At 39.5% G+C, this 24,810-nt stretch overlaps 1 protein-coding gene across 5 annotated transcripts in view; it reads left to right on the top strand.

Moving 5' to 3' along the window:
• Positions 1 to 433: 433 nt before the first annotated feature.
• The window catches only part of TDRD3 (tudor domain containing 3), a 94,185-nt gene continuing 69,808 nt past the window's right edge, over positions 434 to 24,810 (top strand). For 4 of the 5 annotated variants that reach the window (XM_039716589.1, XM_039716590.1, XM_039716591.1 and 1 more), the window contains exon 1: positions 434 to 652. In XM_039716589.1, the coding sequence (XP_039572523.1) occupies positions 612 to 652 (41 nt within the window). In that variant the 5' untranslated portion in view covers positions 434 to 611. The remainder of the gene's footprint in view (positions 653 to 24,810) is intronic. The other variant, XM_039716592.1, reaches the window with a different exon arrangement.

The raw sequence follows: 24,810 nt of genomic DNA, 5'->3' as shown, positions 1-24,810 counted from the left end.
TCGATAGAGGAGGCCGACCCCCACCTGGCCGTGAGCTCCTTTCAGGAAGGTGTCAAGAGCAGCAAGGTCCCCCTGAGCCTCCTCTTCTCCAGGCTAAACATCCCCAGCCCCTCCTCATGTGACGTGCGTTCCAGACCCTTTTAAAAATCCCTCCTCACTCGCAACACGCATTTTGAGGGCACGGAGGAGAGCCTTTTCCAGAACAACGCTGCTGTCAATAATACTATTCATAGACGAAACGCGTTAAACAAACCCTTCCCCGACACTACACGGCGGCAGGGCCCGAGCCGCAGGAGTGGGGCCGGCGCTCCCCGGCTGCGCTGCCCGCACTCCTTCCCTTCCCCGCCATGGCGGCCGCAGCTTCCAGGCAGCCGCCGGTCGCGGGCTTTGTTCGTCTCTGCCTGCGCCGCCTCCGCCCCTTCCTTCCCTCCGCTCCCTCCCTTCCCCCTTCCCTCCCTCCCTCCCCCTGGCCGGCCCGAACGCCCGGAGAGGCCCGCGGGGTGAGGGAACGAGCGGGCCCCGCGTCCCTCCTTCCCCTCCGAGCGAGTGCCGGGGGTCTCCGCAGCGCCCGCCGGCCCCGAGTGCTGCGGGCGAGCGGCGGGGGAGGCGCCATGGCCGACCGGGCGCGGGCAGCGCTCTCCGAGTCGGGCTGGTAAGTGGGGCCGAGCTCGGCCGCACCGCCGCCTCCGCCTCCGGGGGTGACTCCGAGCGGCGGGGCGGGGTGGGCAGTGCCCCTTGTTGGAGGCGTGCGGGACGGGGGGTGTTCCCGCCCCAGCTCCGCTCGGAGCCCGTCCATGCCGGGCAGGGGGCTGTGCCGCCCCCGGTGCGCTCGGGGCCTGGCGCTGGCTCGCCCTGGAGAGGAGCTCCCGCCCGTCCCGCTGGCCCTGCGGGACGGGCCGGCGCCCCATCCCGGAGCCACCCCCGAGGTCCCTCGGGATCGGCGGCGGCCTCCCCGCCTGGCCCGGGACCGGCCTCGCCCGGAGGCCTGGCGCCCTCCCGTAGTGCTGGGGCTGTTAATTGCACTGTGCGCCCCTTCAGTAAGGGAGGCAAGATGAAAAAGTGGAGTTAAAGTAGGGTAAATGAACCAGACATGGGGCTTGAGCTCGGGTGCTTGTGTTTTCTACGGAGTCCCATTCGTTGGGCACGCAATATCCATTTTGGAACAACGTGTTTCAAGGAGTCGTGCTTTTCAAATACCTGCTGCAAATGCTTATTTGCTAGCCTAGAGGTGAGGCTGCATTGTAGGAGGTCTTTGTTTTGGTTTGGGGCTTTTCCGTTTGTTTGTTTGATTGTTTTGTTGAAGTGATTCACTTATTAGTCAATGCTGACTTTTTTCCATAACTACTTGGAAAGTCTTTCACCAAACTTAAAGTTTAGTGCTACTTGCTAAAGCACAAAGCTTTAGCAAGTAGCATTAAATAACACATGCGAAGTTATTTCCAGTGGCGTGTTGAGGATTTTTCTGTTTTACTGTTTACATTAGTGGCTGTCCTGGATTGTGGTTTCGTGTATGTCTAGGACAGAAAAGGTTAAATTTGGTATCGTATGATTTAAATAGAACAGGATAATTTACTTAGAAGGAACCTATGGCAATCATCTAGTCAAGTCACTGACGACTTTAGGTTTGACCAGATCTTGGTATGTTATTAAGGGTACTGGCCAAATGCCTCTTAAACATTTGACTGCCCTGGGACATTGATCTCAGTAAAGAAATGCTTTCTTATGTCCAGTTTGAACCCTCCCTGACCCAGCTGACACATCCCTGTTCATCCTATCACTGGGTCCAGGCACAAAAGATCAGGACCTCCCTCTCCACTTCTCCCACTCAGGAGGCTGTGTAGAAAGAGAGGGATGAGCTTGCCCCTCAGCCTCCTATTCTCCCATGAAGACAAGCCAAGGTCTTCAGCTGCTCCTCACATGCCATCAGTTTTGTTGCCCTCCGTGTTTAACGGCCTTCACATCTTCACATAGTTTTCCAATTGTGTTCACTGTAGGTAAGGCCACACCAGTGCTGAGTACAACGGGACAATCACCCCCTGGGTGGTGCTGTGTTTGTTGGGTCAGTTTTTGCTACTTTGTGGTAATAGTAACCAAACAGAGTAATTAGGTGTCCTTTGGTATGCTTCTTGGAGAAGTGTATCAAGATCCAGAAATACTGTTCAAAGTGGTTCTGGAGTGCACAATCCTGGGGCTCCTGGCTATTGCTGAAATGAAATAATCATAACTATTTCTGCTACTTTTTGTAACATTAGCTTATTTAATGGGAATTTTGGACTGTGACTTGAAACTTGCCCCTATCTTCTTCTGTACTTAGACCCCTACAAAAATAGGGGTCTTTTTCCATAAAAGTAGTTTTATTTTTTTAGTTTGTTATTCTTGCTTTCTATTGCCTATTCAAAAAATTTTCACAGTTTTCAGCTCTTGACTTGTTTTACTGCCTTTTCAGCTGAACAAGTGCCATTGGTAAATGGCTTTCAGGTTTTTGGCAATACAAATATGAGGTGCCTCTGAAACAATCTGTCCCTCTGCAGTGTTTGCTGCCCTCCTTGGGGGTATAGACTCTCGAATGTCTGTCAACACTTGTTATTCTTGCAGTTCTGTAGGGTGGGGGTTGAAACTTGCCCCTATCTTCTTCTGTACTTAGACCCCTACAAAAATAGGGGTCTTTTTCCATAAAAGTAGTTTTATTTTTTTAGTTTGTTATTCTTGCTTTCTATTGCCTATTCAAAAAATTTTCACAGTTTTCAGCTCTTGACTTGTTTTACTGCCTTTTCAGCTGAACAAGTGCCATTGGTAAATGGCTTTCAGGTTTTTGGCAGTGCAAATATGAGGTGCCTCTGAAATAATCTGTCCCTCTGCAGTGTTTGCTGCCTCCTTGGGGGTACAGACTCTCGAATGTCTGTCAACACTTGTTATTCTTGCAGTTCTGTAGGGTGGGGGCCAGGGGCTGAAAGTTGAAGGAGCAAGTAATGGGCTCATTATCAGGTGCACTGGAATTATGCTTTGACCTAGTTACATTGGAAAGGGTAGTATAAAGGAGAGAGGAATGAATACATATGCTTTTGAGGAATGTGGAATGGAAAAAAAAAATTCTTTGGAAATCTTACTTAGCTGTGTTCATGCACTTTAAAAAGGAGTAGTAACCTGAACATCCATGTTTCTAACTGCTTTGCTGTTGCTCTTACTTATGATTTTTTTCATATTATTAGATCTTAGAGTTATTTAACACATCTGTGAGTGAGCCTTCAGTGTTGTAGTGTTATGTGTCAGACTACAGTGGTGATAAAATACTTTTTTGTACCAAATTGGTGGTTACTGTTGCTGTCACCTGATGTCAGTATGATAAGTTTTCTAGTACAAACGCAAAACTGAATTTATGTGTTAAAATCTGTCCCCACTTAAACTGCAGAAGCACTGCATGGCACGTCAAGTAAAAAAAAATTGTTGTCCTTGGTTAGCTTAAAATCTGCTAGCTTGTAAAATACTGCCTGTACTGATTGTATTTTACAGTAAGTTTCTTAAACCTTGCAAGGTTAGAGAGTTACGGTGGACACTTATTTATGTCAGCTTCTGCCACTAGTGTTTACCTTTTATGACTGAATTAAAAATAAAGTTATTTTTTAAGTAAAATGGTAATAAAGTGTAGATAATACTGAACAGTAATTATATACCTATTCCCCTCCCCCAACCAGGTATTGTCAGAGTAATCTGTTATAAAATTGTCTCTGAATTTGTAATGTTTGCCTTCAGTATATCAATTACATTTTTGTCAGCTTCTGAAAGGTAAAGTAGCCCTGCCTAGTAAACATAACAGTGGTAGGTAATGCTGGGAGACTTTTTTTTTTCCTTTTTTTTTGTGATGGTGGTGTTTTATGAAAATGAGTAAAGGCCCCTGTAGTTTGAGTGCAGAATTGTAGTTTTCCTGAGGACAGATCCCTGCAGCTCTCATTGGAAGTCTGAATTTTTTGGTGCTAGTTCTTTTTGTTACGCACTGCACTGTTTCTTGGAATGAGATATTGGCTCCAGCTACGGGAGAGATAAGGTGTTTGTATTATGTGTCAGTGAAAAAGATATTCTGTCTTGGAACACAAGTTCTGTATTAACTTTTTATTTAATTATCAAACATGAGGAAGGCCAAGTGGCAGAATTACCTTTTTGTGTTGTTACAGTTACATTAATGAATTTCAGAACCAGTTTTTCAGTGTTCTTATAAAAATATGGGCCTTAATGGAGCATGAATTAGTGAATCCAGTTTTATTACTAGAAGTGAAGTCCAGAAGAATTGCTGAATACATCCCTTTATGTAAACAATGAGTTGTAAAGCACTTCTTACTGGCTTGCAACAGAATTTTTGTGGTGTATTTTTTGGTTTGTTTGTTTTTAAATTTCCTGGGTGACATTTCACAAGAGAATATGACAAGCCAAGACCTCTACAGTGTTCCTAGATCTTTGCAGAACTTGGGAATTTATTACATGGAAATGCCAACATATTGTCAAAAATGAAAAATATGCCATGGTCTACAGCAGATTTAGCCTGTGGTTCACAGATCTCAGGTCTGGTGATTGATCTCTGTAGGAAAGCAAGAGGTGCAAACTGGATAAGTAAAGATTTTTTTAGTACAGCTAAATGTACTTGTGAGTTCTTTGTCAACTAGTGGAGATTTTTTTTTTTATTGCACTGTGTGATGCCATAGAAATTAGTGACTCTATGGCAAAAAATACCGTCTTGTAAAACATAATATATTTTGAAGATTATGTAAACAAAGCTGTGACTATAAAAAGTTATTCCCAGAGATGAGGAGGAAATGGAATTGTACTGGTTGTTTGGAAACAAAAGAATACTGCTTAACAGTCCCTGAAAAAACCTTTATATTAATGTCATCGTGGTTGTATATTCTTTGTAAGTGAAAAATATCAAGTTGATGTAGAACAGACTTTTAAACTGAGTGTTTGGTATTTCAGCAAGTGAGTGATGTGCTACATACTGGCTAACTCTGGGTTTGAGATTGGTTTGTTCACATGTGGCCCCTTGTCGGACTAATCATCTGATATGATCCAAGCTCTAAAGCAAAAATAAGTGTATGCCTGGAAACACAAGGAAGTTCTTCAAGGGATTAATCTAACACCACTTTCTAAGAGCTCAGCAGGCGTTTGGCAAAGTAGTCAGTTCCAGAATTCTGCAAGAGAACTGCTTTTCCCTCATGTTTTTTGCTATTCCAATAAAATATTTTTGGAAATCACAGCTGAAATTGGTTCCTGCATATTGAGCAGGACACAAGGCAGGACCCAAAATTTTTCTTAGACACGAGCATAACACACATTTTGTGTTTCACCGGAGAGATGCATCTGTTTGGAGATTCTTGAGACTTCTTTTGTGATGTGCAAAATCTTGTGAAGTTTGGTTGGTACCATGAAATCTCAAAATGCCAGTACAAAACAAAATGCCACATTGTTGCATTTTTTATTTGTTCAGGTGTATCCCTTACTGGCTGATCTGATCAGTCTGCATTCCTCCTGGGTCACCAGTAATGGGTAGTTAGAACCTGAACTCTTCATGTCGTTTTCACTCTGGAGGAGTGGCAAAAGGTCCAGCATTTTGCATTCTGTTAAGGGAAGCAACCCCAAGAAGCTAATTCAGATACTATTTTTTTCCTTCTTTTTAAAGAAGATGCCAGGTGTGTTTGAAAAATGTCTGTTACTAGCTTTGTTAGTTACAACTACAAGAAACAAATTTAGGGTTATAATTGAAAGTTGAAAAAAAGGATGGGTGAAATAAGGAGATGGAAAGAGGTAGGGGACTAACGTTTGGAACACTGCAGTTTGCAGAAGAGGAAGCTGAAATGGGTGAACTTGGTAAGGTTTATATAATCTGCAGGCAGGACATAAAATGAAAGTAGATCTCTTACTCACCAAATCCTACACAGTTATTACTCACTGAATGCTGCAACGCTAGAATTGGAAAGCGCTTACTGAAATCAGTAGCAGATTGGTTTAAAAGTGGGTGAAATTTTTGACTAAGGACCTCAATCAAAGCTTATTTGCTGAAGACAAATGGTTATCCTGTGGGTTAGTATGGTTGGTTAAAAGATGAGAAATGAGGTAGATAAATTATTGCTTCATGTTGGAACAATGTTAGCAGTAGGTTTCTGCTCGGATTAAGGGGTTCATTATATTAAAAAATATTCTTAAGGAGCGACAGTACTGTGGCAATGTAGTAGTTTGTTGATCTTTGGGGATTGGTAAAGTCTGAGCTAATCGGGTACTTGCAGCAAACTCTTCCAAAGCCATTGTCCAGTTCTTTCACATGCAAGTGTAGTTCAGTTCTGGTGAATGCCAAATGATGCTCATACAGGGGAATGTAATGCAAACCTGTCTACACAGTGCTAAGCTCTAAATTTGCTCCTGTTACATATATACATACATGAAAAGGGCAGTGTCAGACAGCTGTTGGGAATTGTTCACAAAGAATTAAATAATTTTTAGGTCATTATGTTCATCATCAGTGGTGTGTCAAAATCATTAACAGTGTGCATTAATGTAATCATCCCAGCACAGCAAGGGTTTAATAGATACTGAAAAAGTGAATGAGAGGTGTGGAAGATACTCTGTGCTGGAAGATATTCTGTGCTGAGAAATGGAACAATAGGGGGAGAGATGATAGAGATCTTTAAAATCCATAGAATCATAAAGAAATTACGAGTAGAAAGCAAGAGTAGCTGTTTTTCGTAGGGCAAGAATTAGGCCACATGGTGAATTAACTTGCTACCTGATGAAAATTAGAGTAGCTTGTCAAGCAATGTGAAATTAAATTATGTAACTTACTTGCCACATGATATTGTGGAGCAGAAAAAGTGTGAGTGAGTGAGTTAAAGTTGTAATTAGGCAAAGCCACGTAGGGATGGTTGCACTGAATACTGAACTCTACAGCGAAGTTGGACTACCTGCTGTAAAATGGCTGATAGCCAGGAATTACTGTGGACACTTTATGTCTAGATATTTGCTGTGGTTTGCATTCTTGTCTTGGATCATCTGCCTCTGGCCACTCCTGACAAAAATGGAGACAGCCCTAGACTGCATAAGTTAAAACATAATTTATGTTCTTTTTTTTTGTTTTTAGGTAAGTGTCCTCACAACATAGTTCTAAAGAAAAGGATTTTCTCCTCTTGATTGGAGATGGGGGAAGAGGGAGTGAGGATTTGGAGAGGAATTAACTGAACTGTTGAAACAGAGTGAAAAGGCAGAACAAGTGTGGCAGTCCCCTATGTACTCCATCTCAGCTGTGATTTCCTTGCTGCAGCCCACCCTTCTGGTTTTCATCAGTTGCTGGGAGAGACTCTCCCTGCGTCTTTTTATGTGAGATCTCAAATCGATTTATGCACTGTCTTGGGGAACAGACTTCACCTACTGGTTTCTCTGCTAGGAAGCTAAAGTACTAATATAAGATGTCCTTGATTTATAGAATTGTTGCAACTTAGACTGAAGTTGTTTCTACTGTGAAAAAAAAAAGGAGGAAAGAAAAAAGCTTACTCTACTTCCAACACATCTAAAGTTAAAGACCTTTAAATTGCTGCACTTCTCTTTTTAACGCCCGCCTTTTCAGTGTCCTGACTCTTCTTGGTATAGTGTGTCTCACATTGATTCTTTCCAATCAATGTGTTCCCTGGAAACGTGTAGGTTTCCCATAGCTAGTCTCCTTTTCGGAGTTCTTGGGATTTTGAGTCTTGTTTCAGAATTTATTTACTTAGCATTGTAATTCGTAGGCTTGGCCTTCTTTATGGGATGCAAATTGTTAGGTTGACTCGGTGACATTCTAGTTTCCTTCTTTCTACCTCTGTTTGTGTTGGTGCTCTTTGAAGAACTCATATTAAACACTTCACATTATCTCCTGTCTGCTGAGTTTCATAAGACTTTCTATAAATTTTTCTAGTTTATATCATCACACAAGCAGGGTGATGGAGTGGAGCTTGTTACACAATTGAGATTTATTGTTCTGGCTTGATTTACCTCTTCCCTCAGAGAAATTTTGTTTCTCATTGTAGTGTTAATGGGATTTTGGTAGGATTCTATCCGACCACTCATCAGATTTGAGGGAAGGATAGAATTAGCAGCATGCTTGATTGTTATTTGCCTTTTCCAGCAAACCCAAATGAACTTCCCAATGGAAGGGTGAATTAATAAAAAGAGCAGTGTGTTTAAGAAGTCTAAAGTTTTCTGAAGGTCAGTGTCTTACCATTTGAGCAAAAGTAGGCTCTTTTAAACTTACATTTCCTGGTAATTTAAATTATTAGTCAGAAAGCCAGTGTCATCTAGAATGTGGAAATTTGAGGCATTTGGAGTAGATGTTGCATATAGATGAACCAGGTCTCAGGAAAAAGACCTTTGAAAAGTCTTTTCATTCTGAAATCATGTTATAAGACTCTTGAAACGGATTTTTTTTTTCTCTTCCATTTCTGTGTGCTCACACTTCCCAGACAGTGAGTAATTGAGCAGCAAGCTGGTGGGACAGTAGCTAGTGATCTTGGAGTAAGGTGCTCTTATCATTCATACTGATAAAAGAATGGTGTTCATTAGGATTTTCTATGTGTATATTTTTTTGTGTTACTGCTGGTTAAAATACAGCTTTATGTAAATAATACGTGTAGGAACACATAGGAATAAGAAGTTGCCCTGAAGTTTTAGTTAGAGGGAATTACACTTGGAAACACTGGGTATTAAATATCATATACATCAGTTTGTTTGTTTCTTTTTTTTTTCTGTGATTGTCATAGCAATAAGATTAAAATAAATTTAAGACTGATTGTCCAAGCTATGCATATTGTTCATACTTTCAAGAATAATACATTTTCTACTTCTTTAGAGCAAAAGGAGCATATTTAATTCCAGTAAGAGTCATTCTAATAGAGCTGACAGGAAGAAGGAAAGGCTCTCTAGGGGATGAATAGTATATGCATGTTTCTAATCACTTTTTATGTACTTAATGTAATGCATAGTCATGAGGTGTCAGATTTTAGGAGGACTGGACAGCTCTAGGACTGATGTACAACCTTTGAGCTTCTTTGCACATTTAAGGAAAAAGAAAGTGGTTTAAATAATCTTTGTACCACTGGTAAGTAATTGAAGCATGACGGGTGTTCTTGTAGTGGTGTCATTTGGAACCCTTCACTTTGGGAAATGTAGCCTAGGTTTTGGAAATGACAGTGATGGCATTAACTGACAGCAAGTGAAGACTTACTGGGGAGCAGACAGCTGTGCTTGCTTCTTTGTGAGGGAGTGTGGTCTGGGGGCAGTGGTCAAGACTGGCTTTTTCTTGTTTGTCTCCTAGTGCTCCAAGAACAGCTTGAGCTTCTAGTGCTGTGTCATATCTGAAAAAAAAGCTGTTGAGGAAAGCCAGAGGAGAAAAGCCATGTGTGTTAAGACAGCTTCAAGATACTTTCTGTGGCGTGGCAGCTGTGTCTTTGGCACAGCCCCAGCCTTAGTATATTTGTGTTCAACTTAGCGCTTTAGGGTGGCTGCCAGCATTTTCTTGGGGAAATGTGAGTGAGAAAGTGTTCACAGCTTGTATCTGAGAAGAAAAGAAAAAAAGAATTTTAAGAATTTTGTTACATGAGCAAAATAAACCCTTCACAGTGTTGTGACTTTTGTGTGCCAAATTACTGTGGCCTGTAATCATGGAGTAGCAAATCTTCTCAAGGAGGAGAAAGCTTGCAAGAGCTCTTGTCCAGCAGTTTCTGACTGCAGGGGCTATTTCTAGCATCTGCTGTTTTACAGCAGTGCTGCTTGCTGGAAGCTGATCTTATCAAAGTTTGGAGTTAGTGAGGTTATCTTGGGCATATCTCTGTGTGTTACCTGGAAAAGTTTGACATTTTTGCATCACAGCTATTACTGTTAGATAGCAGTATGCCTGTGCTATCACTAAATCTCTTCTATTAAGTAGTTGTTAGAGACTCATGTTCACTGGTTTTTTTCAGTCTGCTGAAGTTTCACTGTTATATTCTTCTAATGTTGTAAAATACAATGTGTGATCTTAGCGTTTAAATACTTACAGATGCAAATTGGAATACAGCATTAAATCACAGGCTAGAAGTGTGCATTATCCAGTACCCTTCTGAAAGGCATCAATAATATTTTATGTTTAATGAGGATATGAAATCACTTAGCTCTGATATTGATGGCAGCGTACTGAATAGGTAAAATACATCTTTCAACAGGTGGGGTCATCTTGTTTCATGGTATTGCTTCTTAGAACAATAGAAATGGAAATTACTATTTTGTGGTTGTGTTTGAGGGTGCCAGGATGAGGGAAGAGATGAGAATATTGACTCCATGTTTCAGAAGGCTGATTTATTATATTATGATAATATATTATATTAAAATGTTATACTAAAAGTATACTAAAAAGAATAGAAAGAAAGGATCCATCAGAAAGCTGGAAAGGAAAGGAATGATAATAAAATCTTGTGACTGCTCACAGCCTTGACACAGGTGGCTATCATTGGTCATCAACTAAAAACAATTTCACATGCTGGATAAACAATTCTCCAAATCACACTCCAAAGCAGCAAAACATGGAGAATCCTTTTGCCAGGAGAAAAGATCCTGGCAAAAGGATTTTTCATAAAATATATCTGTGACACCATTTATTATGGAAGCACATTTCCACTTCTTTTGGTCGATATACCTGTAATTTCTATTAGGTTCATTGCACAGTGGGAGTGCGGGAGACTTTAAAAGGCATCAGGGCAGTTAAGTTTACTCAGAGTTTCCAAGTACATAGTTTTGTTTTGTTTTGTTTTTTTCCTCACTTTTGTAAATAGTTTTTTTTTTTTTTTTTTTTTTTTTTTTCTCACTTTTGTAGCTGTGATACTGTGTCCAAGACAGTTTTAAATACAAAGCAGAGGTGAACTTTAAACTACTTTTTAGAATTGTAATGCTAATGAACATTACATTTTTCCTCTTAGCATACTTTCTGTTATACAGTTGAAAGTACTAGCAAGTGTGAAGTTTTTGATTTAACTGTTATTTGGAGAAGAGCGGAAGGGGGAAAAACATCAGTGAAGGAGCTGAAGAGAAGGTGGGTGATTTTCAAGGGTCTGGTTCTGACTGTGCAGAGTAGTGATTTCTGAATGAGGCACACTTTGTGTTGAAGTAATGAGCTGCTAAGGAATGCGGAGAGGATCCTTATGTAAAAATATGATCCATCAAGCTGCTTTCATTGAAAACAGAATGTATAATGAGCACAGTCATGATTCTTAGTTTTAAAACTTATTTAAAGTTGTGTTTTTAAATTCAGATGTAAGGTCATGTGTGTAATACACAGGTAGGTTTTGATAGAGAATTGCAGTTCAGCTACTGTAAGAAACAGCCTGGAATTCTGCCTTTTGGCAAATACTTGCCAAATATCTCTTCAACTTTTCACTTGAGTGCTATCTACAATTTTTGACAAGAAATAACATCAGATTTGTTTGTAACTATGAAAATCGGAGTAAGTGAAGGGAATGGATGCATCATTGCTTATACTTAATATTTTAAGATAAACAGGTTTGGATTTGTTTAATAGTTAAATCATTCTTCAATATGTAGCATAAAATTATTTCAATCAATTTCTGTGTCATTAAATAGTACTAACAGTTTGTGGTAATCTCTTTGTTAATGGCCAAAAAAATCTCTCACTCTGAGTTTGGTCTGAAAAATTTCAGGCATCCGTTTCAGAATTTAATTTTGAAGAATTTCTAAAATAGAGATAATTGCTATGGAATAAGCAAACAAAGAAACAAGAACTTGAAGGTTTTTATGCCTGAGGTTAAGTTTTGTAAATCCACTGAGTTTTCAGCCTTGATCAAATACCATTGCAGAAATTTGCAGTTGATGCTCATTTATGATTTTGGACACTTAGGGAAAAAGATTCTCTATTCATGGTTTTAAGATGGAAAAGATTTCATTCAAGAATGCTGCTGATGGTTTACCCGTGTGTAGTTTTCTCTGGGTTTGGGAATGGGGAAGAAAGGAATGCTACATTAGTCTCTGTTCTGTTTTCTTAATTTATGTTTTAGTTCCTAACTAAACCATGCCACCATATGATTATAACATGATGAAATGCAAAAAGCTTAATTTAGTCTAGAAGAATAATTGCCATTATGCTTTAGCTGTGGTCATATTTTCCTCATGCTGTTGTGCTAGAGATGAACTTAGTGCTTTCTAACTGCATAATTCTACTCCTAAATGTCTTGCAGTATTTTTTCTCTGTTCAGAATAATTACTGTGTGTCGATGTTGTTTGATTCTTATAATAATAACATAATTTTTATCTTTTAATAACAGTAATAACTGTCTGTCCCTCCCCTCCCCCCCAAACTTACTGACAGAACGGAAAGTAATTTTCTGTCAGATGAAACATTTCTGTGATTGACTTGGGACGGAAAGGAAGTGAGAGCTTGAATTAGAGGATCATTCAAAAAAAGCAGGAGAATAAAGAACACGTGTTGTTCTCTGGTTACACATCATCTGGCTGGGAGGTTAGATGAATCTCGAATGCTAAAGCCCTTAATTTAAATCCTTTCTCTTCTTGAGCCTGCAGTGCCAAAATACTAAATTGAAAGTATTAATTAAACAAAAGAATATGAAAATAAATCTTTGTAGTGAGCTACTTCAGCACCTGATTTTTATCTATTACTTCAAAGAACATTTAGGTAAACAGTATGAAAAGGAATATTATTTGGAGTCTTACCATGGCAGCTTTTTTTACACTTTATTTATAGCAGTAGTAGTGAAAGGCAATGCATACTTTCTCTTGTGCAAGGTGGTCTTTAAATTTTTACTAACTTTGAAAAAATGTTTTCTCCATTACAACTCTGTGGGCAGAACTGTAAACATTGTAATGAAATAATGCAGTTCATTTTAATGAAAGAATACAGTTAGGAGAAGTATGCGCCTGATAGTATGTTTAGACTGTAGTTGTGGATGCTTGACTTGGTTTTGCAGTAGTTTGGATGATCACCTTCACATTTTTTACAGATCTGTACTGGGATTCAGGATGAGAATACTATTGATAACATGCTGGTGTTTTAGTTGTTGCCAAGCAGTGTTTGTATTGTCAGGGACTTTTCAGCTTCTCACTCCACCCCACCCACTGGTGGTCACAAGGAGTTGGGATGGGACGCAGTCAGGACAGCTGACCTCAGTTGTCCCAAGGGATATTCCCTACCATATGGCACGATGGTCAATGTATGGTTGTAATTGTAGAGTTATAGAATGGCTTGGGTTGGAAGGGACCTTAGTGATTACCTGCTTCCTTCCAACCTCCTTACCATGGGCAGGGACACATTCCACTACACCCTAGATTGGATCGCTCAAAACCACATCCAGCTTGGCCTTGAACACTTGCAAGGATGAAGCATCCACAGCTTCCCTGCACAATCTCTTCCAGTGCCTCATCACAGTAAAATATTCTTTCTAATATTTCATCTTCATCTACCCTTGGTTTACAGTATTGATTTGTGTGTGTAGAGCTGTGCTGTGTATCAACAACACTTGCTTTAAATGTCTAAGTGTATATGTGTGTAAGCATCTATATGTTGTATAAGTAACGATACTGTGCTGTTGATCACCTCTGGGAGTTGGGTTGAGGTTTTCGTTGTGTGGCATTTTGTAGCGCTGGCTCTCGGTAACATTGTGGTTGTGAGACTGCTGTGGTGCTTGTGCTCGCACTGCCGCCATCTCCGAGCTTCGGGAGCCACCTACGGGAGCCAGGAATAATTGCACTGTGCCCCTTTCCTCCTCAGACAGTTTTGGCTGCAGGGGAGACACTCCTCCATCTTCCCCCTCTCCAGGCTAACTGCGGTAGCTCTGTGGAACTTTTAGTATCCTCGACATGTTCAAACCAGCATGTTCCTTTTGCCGTGTTTCCTGAATGTGTTTCAGGTCGTTCAGGTTGAAACAACTATTTAAGAATATGACACAGACATTTCCCCTGGGTTCAGGTAGCTGTGGGTGGTAGAAGGGTATAAGGGATGGTACAGTGGTCACCTCTAAATTTTGCAATTTCATCCCAAACATGGGCAGGGAGTGTTTGGTTTTTTGGTGAGTGTGATGTTTATCTACCTGCTGGATTAAAACACAACACTGATGAACTGCAACTTGGATATAACCTTTGGAATACCACATAGGTACAGTAGTATTTTTTTAGTTTCAGGAATACATTAATCTGTGTTGCTGTAGAGCTTTTCAAATTAATTGTAAACAAGTCTTTGTGTGTCTTCTTTTACATTGCAAGAGTGCATGCCTTCATGCTACTTACCTTTGAGTCACATTTAATAAATATACTATAAATCTAGTTTTAAAGGTCTGTAGAAATGGTTATTTTAACACAAAGTAGAATAAAAGTAAAGAGGACACCTTTGCAGGGCTCTGTATAAAATACTGCTCTGTATCCAGAATTTTCTGTGCTGAGTTAAAATTATGCAGTAATAGTAATAAGGATATATGTGTTTTAAGCATTGATGACCACAGCTGTAACAGAAACTACTTTCTGCCTGGCATTTCAGTTTTATTGTACTTCATTGTTTCAGTAGTGATCCTCATCTTTCATCCTTTTCTTCTAAGCAGATTGTAACTTCTTTTTTATTTGTGCCCGTTTTGATATGTAGGAGGGAGGGATGTACCTTGGGTGTCTTGAAAAGCTAAGGTTTTTTTAGTTAGAGCACTTGAATTGATTCTCTAAGAGCAGTACTCACTATAGTGGCTATTCTTGGCATCTTTGTGTTGGTCATAAAATTCTTTTAAAATGTTTCAAATAAAACTGAAGGTATTTTCTTAGCATCTCGCTTTTTGAGTCAGCGAACACTGGGCATGTTAAGCTTTTATTATTTCTGAAATTAATATGAAGTGTCTTGAAGCAGAAGTAGTGCAGGTCTTTGACACTGGTATGGAAGACATGCTTTAATAACAAAATAGCAATTAATAATGTTTCCAAGTTTCATTTTGTAGTTTTATGGTTCAGTGCTGCTTTTGTGTGGTAATAAAGTAAGATTTCACAGCTTGAATTGAGAAATATTAATAGCCTCCTTCATGAGTACAGTTGATAAGCTAAATAAGGTGATTAAAAATGATCAAATTTATACTTGGTCTACTAAAGATTGAGTCTTTTGTTATTTATATGTAAGAATATTCTGTTACATATTCCAGTCTCAATAAGCTAGCTTTTAAGTATTCTTGCTGGGAAAAAATGTAGAAAAGGTTCCTCTGAGAAAGTATTTTTGGAAATTAATTATTATAAAGATGCCAGGTTTTGCTTTTTTTGCTCAATATATAATTTAAAAAAAAAAAGTTTACTTGGCCAGATTCTGAAGAGGCAATCCTAGTCCCAGGCCTTGCTCAGAGCAGGGCTAACTTAAGCTAGGTCATGTTGCTCAAGGTGTTGTCTACTTTAGTTTTGAATATCTCCAAGGTGGTCTGCTCTAGTGCTTAGCCACTCTTTGGGAAAATTTTTCTCTCTATGTCCATTTGAGATTTCCCAGGTTTCAGCCTGTGTTTCTTGCACTTTCTTATTTCACTTAACAGCACTCAGAATTGGCATTGTCTCCTTAAACCATGTTCAGATGGTGCGCAGCAACTTCCTTCTTCGGTCTGCTCTTCTTTGGGATGAACAATGGTGCTCTCAGTGTCTCCTCCTATGAACATGGGCTGCAGCCTCCAAAACACCTCAGTGGCCTGTCTTCAGTTTGGCGATGTTCTCTCATAATGGGGAAACTGGACACAATACATTAGACTTGTCTTTGTGCTATGGGGAGAAATAATGACATTTTTTGATTTGCTGACTACAGTCATGCTGTTGCAGCCCAGCATGTCCTTAGGGTTTACTGCTGTATGGGGACACTGGTTTGTGTTCAAATTGTTCTACACCGTGAACCCACAGAGCTGCTTTCCGTTCAGCTACTTCATAGTCTCAGTGGTTGGAAGCAGGAGTATGGCTTGGCTCTTATTGTTAAGCTCTGTGATGTTCCTTTTGGACAAGGAATTGCTGTGGTGGTACATCTTGCATAGCTGAATTTTTACTACCATGTCATCCTCTACACTCTCCATGCCACCCCAAAAAAAAAAATCTGTTTCTTTTTTTAAATGAAAAATTGTGCATCTATTTTCAACTTTAATGTGGTCATATTAATAAAGTTTTGACATGCTTATGCCAGCACAAGCTATGTGATGTATAGGAAAAAAAAAATAATGTGCTTCTTTATTATAGAACATGTATTACATGGAAAGTCAGTACTCTATAACCATTACTAGAATGACTTTTTTTGGTCTGGCTGCTGCCTAAACTTCTGATTTCTCTAATTTCTGAACTGGAGTGTGTGGAGACCAGCACAAAAGAGCTCTTAATTTCAAGTGGAAGTAGTATTTTGAGTTGACTTTGCTACAGGTCCAAGAAGATTAAATCATTCTGTTATGCACATCTTTCCTTGTTTGGTCTCTTTGGGGGATGATCTTCAGCTGTCCTTACTGTGTTAACCAAAGTTTCTGTCCCAGAACTGTCTCTAATCAAGTGCAATAACTTATGTTTGTAGAGGAGTCTGAGAGTGTGACAAATGTGCATAAATGATGCCTCAGAATGTTTTCCCCACCTTTTAACTATTGGGGGTTTTTTTCAGTGATTTCCTTATGCTTTCTTTCTAGTAAACTTGTGATTAACTTCTTTTGCATGGATCTGTGCATTGCTTTCTTGAACCCATGTTAAATTTTAGCAGCCACAGAATAGTGAATAACACCTTCATATGCTATATGAAGCACCTTTTTCCCAAGTTTGCTCAATTTCTCACCTGCTAACTTAGGGATGGTGAGTAGGCAATACCTTTTTATCTCTTTAATGTCAGTTTCAACTGTATGGATATGTTAAATACCCTCTTTGGTCTTTTTCATGGTGAAGAAACCTGGTATTTCTAGTTAGTCTTCAAAAGAAAGGTGTTCTGTATTTTTGATCTGCTTTGTTACTGTTGAGTAGAGAAGGGCAGACAGGAGGGAGAGCTTAAGAAAAGCAGATGACGCAAAGGAGAAAGAAGATGAAGGGAGATACATATTTCATCTCTGTCATTATAGAGGAGAGTACCACATGACTGAGAAAATGTGATGTGTTGCAGTTACAGTATTATTCAACTTTCTAGCCCTCAAAGAAAGTTAATTACCAGCTTATTAAACTAAATACAGTGCATGATAAATTACATGAAAGTTCCAGAATTGCAAGTGTGTGGCCTTTGCATGGAACCTTTTAGTCTGTCATGTACTTGTGATTTTGAATAGAAGAGTTACAACAACTCTTGGGTAAGAGTGACAACAGTAATTTGCAGTTATGAGAGGTAGGACTTGGCTTGCACAGTTCTGTGAGAATTGGTGACTGGATGTGGGTATATTCCTATGCAGAATGAAAAAGTTTAGCATTACCATGCCATCTCTCTGTGAAGATGATGTACCTGTTTTACTGTTTGACAGATGGACGGTGTCACCAGTTCCTACTTCTCAGCTGAGAGGTGAATATTGCTTGAGATATCTTATCTCTGCTGGTTCTTGCTTGCCTGCCAGCTCCCATATTTCTACAGGATGAAGATGCATATTTCACTAGGTACTTTTTAGCTTAATAGTGCTTCCTGAATGTTGTGGCACAGACTTTATTTCATTATTTTTTAATCAGAATATTAGAACATAAACTTTGAAACTCTTGTATTAGAGGAAGTGAATAGTCCAGTTTGGAGTCATAGCATCATATGATTACTTGGCTCCATTGATGAAATGAAAAGCAAGTAGAAAATAATATTTTCAGAACTGTGGAAATCTGAAAGTGTGGCTGTCTTCAAGCTCCTAATACTAAACTAATTATTGCAAACTTTCCCCTTTGACTTCATCCATGATGGGGCTGCTGCACTGGTCTTGGTGCTCCCCAGCACCTGTGTATGGTCATGCCTTCATTTCCTTCATGTGGCCTGCCCTACCCCAGAACACATTTGGCTTCCTCTCACGTCCCTCTGCATTTGGCAAGCACCAGCCTGTGTTATGGCTGGTTTGGAACTAGGCGAGTGCTTCAATTGACCAGTTGATTGCTCCTGCTGGAGATGGATGACAGCCAAGTTCTGTTTCCTTTTTCCACAATGCAACTGCTAATTTGTATGTCTTGCTCCTACCAGGCAGCTGATTTCTGGGAAACTTAGGGGAAACTTAGGTGTCTTTGAGATCTCTGTTTCTTTGTCAATTTGGCTAAAATTGGCTTGCGTGATTAGAATTCATCTGCGTGACATGGCTGCTGGACAAACTGCATAATATATAATCATTGTTTTTCTAAGACTAATTGAACTGCATTTAAAAAACTTGTGGATTTGCTCACTAAAACAAAAATGAATAAACTAGATTTCATGTGAAACAGTTTATCTATTTAATCTTCAAAGTGTTTGCTTCTTCCAAATACTGAATACAAAAGGAGGGGAGAGAAATTTGGCAAAAGTGTCTGTCTCTGCCTTATGCTTGTTAGTTTAGCAGCTGGAGTGTTTCAGTCTAGGTAAAATGGATACCAGCTCAGGCCCTGGGGATTTGAGACATGTATTCTGCCTCCTGTGCTTTGTGAATCTGTAATACACACTGTTGTGAATAGTCATTCCGCTTTGATGCCATTCCCCAATTTATATATAATCGAACTTTCTTCAGAGTTGCCTCAGGATCTCAGGCAAATTACGCCTAAGGCTTAGTGAGTCAGTCTGTGGGTTTGTTTGATTGGGTTTTTTTTCCTTTGTGTATATTTTAGCATTTAGAGCAAGTTTGACAGAAGGAAGTGACAAATGGTCAGATACCTAGCCCTGAAATTGTGAGGAGATGCTATGTTTGTGCAGTGCTCTAAGATGAATTCTAATTTTTGTGCACGATGATATTTGGTGTTACAATTATCCACTGCAGTTATTCTTTGCGATGACAACTTGCAGCTGTGGTAAAATGTTTTTTAATCTCTTCATGCTTTCAGAAGCAGAAGCTAAGCTCTCCATTCAAGACAGGTTGAAAGTGACCATTTCTTGAAATATTGAGGTAGATTAAATTTCAGCAGGTGCAGGAAGGATTTTATCAGAATTTGTCCAAAATGGAAATGGCTGAGAGGGATGATGTTCTCTTATGATTTATTTTATAGAACATGTATGGTTATTGGCAGATAATTATCCTGCAGAACAGAAGAGAATAATTTTTGAAGGGGACTGTCTTCATAAATTCAGCTGAACTTACCTTGATTTATTTAAAATAAGGAAGATTATGGTCCTGAGCATTATTTTTAAAATTTTACTTCTTCCTAACTCTCATGATGAGGCACCATAACTTGTCCTAAGCCCAAGTAGCTGTATTCTATTCTCCCTGGAAATCAGAATGCAGCAGTTGTGAATTTAACTTCTCTATTTATTTTGATGCATTACTTTTGCCCTCTAGTACCTCCCTCAGCTGTCAGAGATCAAGAGCAGGTGTGTACTAAGGTTTTTAGCTCTTAATACTTCAGATGGAAGTAGACTGGAATTTAACTATCTGTAAAACTTGTAAGGAAAACAGAACCTGAAGTAGTTGAGCAGGGTTGGGTGTATATTAATGAAGTATGGCAGAATTGCTGGTAATTAGAAGTTTCAGTTAATCAGCAGTATGCTGAACAGATAACAAAAGCATGAGTCTCCTCTTAGAATGTTTTCACATTTGCTAAAATATTAGATCCAGTCAAATAACCCTAAAGCAAAAAGGAAAAGCATTTTAAAAAAGCAGCTAGTTATCTGACCAAATGGCTGTCATACTACTTACCTGTTCATGACAATAGAGACATGCCTCATGTTGCTCCATTTTTTCTGCTTATCCTTTCTGAACTCTGCTGAAAATACATCAGAGTGCAGAAAAATTGTCTTAGTTGAAGTAATGTTAAAAAAAAAGCAGAGACAAGTTTACTTATTGTGTTATTTTCTTCTACTTTTGTTCTCCATCCTTATTTCTCCTCTGTCATTATTTTTTATCAGTGTCTTTTGCATGCCTGTGTACCAAAGTTTGCAGTTTTCAGTTGTATGAGGAATTTAAAGATATGTTTTTGGTCATGGGAAAGTTTGAGTGTATAAATGCTGCTCATGGCTGGAGGTAAACATCTCAAGCCTTAGTGCCTGTAGAACACCACTCTGTATCCTAAGACTTGCTCATAAATTACTCCATTTCATCTTACTGATAAAATAGGTGGAAGTATGAATATACTTGTAGTTAGTTATATAAGTTTTGATGATATGTTGCCATTTGCCTATAGAAGATGGAGCTGGAGTTAATTCAGACCCATTAAAATTTTCAGAATTAGAAGCAGAATGTATGAATTCAATTTGTGTCAAGAATACTTGGATGTGTGCTATTGTGCAATTTTGTGAGGTGGGACTCTTCACAGTAAATTTTGTGATTGCAGTTGTTAGCACAGAGATCAGGAATTACCCAGTCTACCCATTAACAAAACTTCAGAGGAGGTACAGGTGTATGTGCAGATAGGCAAAATGTATAGCAAAGTGAACAACCAGGTGGTGCCTGGTTGAGGAGGAAGTCTGTGACTAAGGAGGGAGGTCTCTGATCAAATTTGTATGGGCAAAGCAACTTTGAGATCAGCACTGTGACTCATGGCTATTTGACCAGTCTGCATGAAAGCCAAATTTGTTGTTGTCAAACCATTAACTTCTCTTAACTTCTCACTGGTAAGCAGAGTAATGGTATTGCCAAAGTGTAGGCAGTGACTTGATCTTTCAAAGAGTTATGAGTAATATCAAAGAAAAGGGAGCAAATTATGTTTGTGCAGAGGGATGTGGTCTCATGAGAAGTATTTTTTTAAATTTTATTTTTGTGCAGATAATGTCTAGATCCTTAAGTCAGTACAGACAAAATAAATAGTTGACCATAAAGGGTAAGTATAAGCTGAGTGTACAGCAAGACAGAAGCCCTTACTGAGTTGTTTAGTAATGTATTCATGGTTTGTCAGTGGACTATAGAGAGGGAGGAGTGGGGTGCCTTCTGTTGAATCTCTTTATGAATTATATTAAAACTGTTCTCCTGTGTTCAGTGGGAATTAAAGAGCTCTGATGTATGACAAACATTTCTGAGGCTTTAAGGTCATGAACAAATTTTGTAGCATGCATAGTCGACTTCATGCCATTAAGAAAATAATTGAATAGTATGGGTCAGAATGGTCATTTAAAAGACATCTAGTCCATCCCCTCTGCCATGGGCAGGGACATCTTCAACTAGATCAGGTTGCTCAGAGCCTCATTCATGACCTTGAGTGTTTCAGGGATGGGGGATCTACCAGCCTCTCTGAGCAACCTGTTCTAGTGTTTCCTCACTCTCACTGTAAAAAAATAGCTTCCTTATATCTAGTTGTAATCCCAAGTTCTTTTAGTTTAAAACCATTATCTCTTGTCCTATAGGGCCTGCTTAAAAGCTTGTCCCTATCCTTTTTATAAGTGCTTTCACGTATTGAAAGGCTGCAATAGGGTTACCCCTCTCTTCTCCATTCTGAACAACCCCAGCTCTCTCAGCCTTTCCTCAGGTGAGATTCCATCCCTCTGATAATTTTTGTGTCCTTCCTTGGAATTGCTCCAGCAGGTCCACATCCTTCCAGTGCTTGGGACCCCATAGCTGGATGCTGCACTTCAGGTGGGGTCTCAGCAGAGCAGAGGGACACAATCACCTCCTTCAGCCTGCTGGTCCTGCTTCATTTGATGCAGCCTGGGATACCATTGGCTTTCTGGGCTGTGAATATATGTTCCCATCTCATGTCCGGCTTTTCATCCAGCAGCGCCCCCAGGTCCTTTTCAGCAGGGCTCCTCTTAGTCTCTTCATTCCCACCTGTACTGATCCTGGGGGTTGCTCCAACCCAGGTGCAGGACTATATACTAGGCTTTGTTGAACCTCATGAGGTTCCCACAGGCTATTTTCTTGAGCTTGTCCCTCTGGATGGTGAGTTGACTACAGTGCTCAGTTTGGTGTTGCCAGAAGAGAAAAATGATAAACCAGATGCCAAGGTGCTTTGCCTGAGTACAGACAGTGAAGTGCTCTTTGTCTGCCTCCCTGTACGTGTTACTGAGTATCTCTGTAGCAGTTCACTGACGCTGTCCTCGTTTTCAGAGAGTGTCTGAGAAAAGACTGTTTTCCATCAGATAGGGAAGGTTAAGAAGTGAAAGGGTGGGAATTCTGACTAGGAATTAAAGCAGAGCAATGGAGAAAGCTGGAGTGAGGATTTTCAGAAGTATGGTTTGCACATTCAGCACACGTCTCTAAATTCTTATCAGAATGATAACTACTCAGGCCAAAAAAACTGTAGGTGTTTCAAGCAGGGCATTCAAAGTTAAAGCTTGTCTTTTTGATACTTTTAACTAAAATCTAACTGTGCTTAATTCCATTTGTGAAAGGTGATGTCATCTCATCTTATGGAAGCCCTTGATGACATGTTAAATTATTTCAGATTGTTCACTTGGATCCTGTGATCACAATATCCTTACAAAAAAAAAAAGTAGCAAAAAAAGAGCAAAAGACAAAAAAGTTCTAAGGGTGGCACAATATTTTATTTAGTGTGGACTACAAATAGTAGCTATTGAAGATAAGAGTTACAGCATATTATGGTACTGCCTGTGCCCAAAGTGATGTGAATAAATACACATAAAAATACTGTTTATGAAACCTGTCTGACATTTAATGTTTGTATTTTCTCTCTCTATTGTCTATGTCTTTAATGTAATTTTTGTGTAGTAATACATAGGCTTTGAAAACAACATGTAGTTTTTCAGTCTAACCTCTTTGATAAAATTACTGAGACCTTTATTTTCCTATTCCTGAATTTTCTATCTACATGTGAAACTATAGTTATAAAATCAGCTTCAGAAACTGCTAGAGGTAGTGCAAAATGGAAGAATTTTTGTGGTGCACATAGGATGAAACAGTAGGAATTGTAAGATTTTGCATTATTGCTGCTTGTTTGCTGTCTGCATACCATTTGTTGCAAGTTTGAGTCACAAAATGGCAGTTTATGGGGGTGTCTGTTAAATGAAGAAATTTAAAGCAAGTTTTTAAAAAGCAGACACCTAAATTTGCAGACTTTCAGAGTCTTACAGTTACATGCATTATTTGCTTGTCAGGGGTTTCTTTTAATGTTGAGGCGGTCATTTACTTTTTGGTGTAAAAGTATTCTACACCTGACTGTGCAAGCAGTTTATGGCTATAGCTGTGCTGTTGGCTGTTGTGGTGCTGCATGTGCTCGGAGATGATGACTCCCAGAGGGACATCATTCAGTCATCCTGATGTACACTTTCTCTCTTCTGCATATTTCTGGAATTTGTGGCAACAATTGGTGCTCTAGTTGTAAAAGTAATTCAGTGTTGGAAGCAGCCGTTTCCCTGAAATCATCCAGATCAATTTGTGTCATATTCCTGAGTCAAGAAGGTCAGACATTGGTGAAGGATGGTATAATGATGGTTAACTTCTTGGGCAATTCCTCTACAAGACTGACTGTAGTAGCTGTTTCTGTCTTCCTTTTAGAGGAAAGAGGAGGAAGCACATGTTTAGTTCCTCTTAAGAACTTTTCCTTTGACATTCAGGAAACCAGGAAATTCTTTAGGATTTGAGAAGAGTTTGAATGTTTCTATACGTATTTTTAATTGCTGTTTATAAGGACAAATTTTGTTTTCCCTAATGTTATGATTCCACCTATTTTGCAGGAGCTTTATCTTTTCTGACAATACTGAAAGCTCTTCTTGCAGTTGCATTCAAACACTAGGTAAATATTAGTCTGTGCATTTCAAAATGTAGCACTTGTGCTCTTGTCTTGATGCCTGTTGTCAGGAATGTGTAGTCTTGGAGTTATGGTCCAAGTAGACACAAGTTTAATTCTCTGTCCAAATTTAATTGCCTAAAATTTAGATGCCTGTGTTGAGCTGGTTACTCTTATATCTCCATTAAATTTACAGAAATAATTGCCTCCAGAAGGCCATTCATCTCTTTCTAAGCTAGGTGTCCAAGATAAGAAAGATAAATTGCTGTGGTGATTGCAAATGGGGCAGTGACTCATTCCGATTCAAATACCCAGCCTACCCTCTGCAGTGAGGGTCACTGAATCTCATCAGAACTGTTCAGATGGCACTGGTTAGTTGCAGATTGCTTTTGCCTGTTTTTAACGGTGTAGGTTTTATTTTTCTCTAGATGTATTTTTTTTATATTTATGTATGCATGCTGGAGGTGTCCAAAGAGAAGGAATGAGTCTGGTGAAGGATCTTGGGTAAGTCTTAAGAGTGGCTGAGAAAGCTGGGGTTGTTCAGCCTGGAGAGGAGGCTCAGGGGAGACCTCATCGCTCTCTACAACTTTCTGAAAGGTGGGGTCAATCTCTTCTCCCAAGTAATGAGCTGTAGGACCAAAGGAAAAACCTCAGTTTCTTCCCTGGGGAGGTTTAGGATATTAGGAAAAAAAATTTCTTCACAGAAAGGGTGATTAAGACTTGGAGTAGGCTGCCCAGGAAAGAGGTTGAGTGTCCATCCCTGAAGGTTTTTAAAAGATACGTAGATGTGGTACTCAGGGACATGTTTTAGTAGTGGACTTAGCAGTGTTTCATTAATAGTCATACTCGATGATCTTAAAAGTCTTTTCCAACTGAAATGATTCTGTAAATTTTTATTTCTTTTTGGAATGTAAGGCCTCTCTTTGTGCATTTGAAGCTCTGGATTTTTGGATGAGTTCCTGTTATTTGCCTCACCTTTGGTTTTGGAGGCTCAGTTCAGAGGGGCAGTGGTAGTTTATAAAATGTTCCTTT

Source organism: Passer montanus, unplaced genomic scaffold (assembly GCF_014805655.1).
Source record: "Passer montanus isolate IOZ18808 unplaced genomic scaffold, ASM1480565v1 scaffold36, whole genome shotgun sequence".
NCBI lineage: Eukaryota > Metazoa > Chordata > Aves > Passeriformes > Passeridae > Passer > Passer montanus.
Note: the sequence above shows the minus strand (reverse complement) of the source record. Positions and strands in the feature narration are given on the sequence as shown.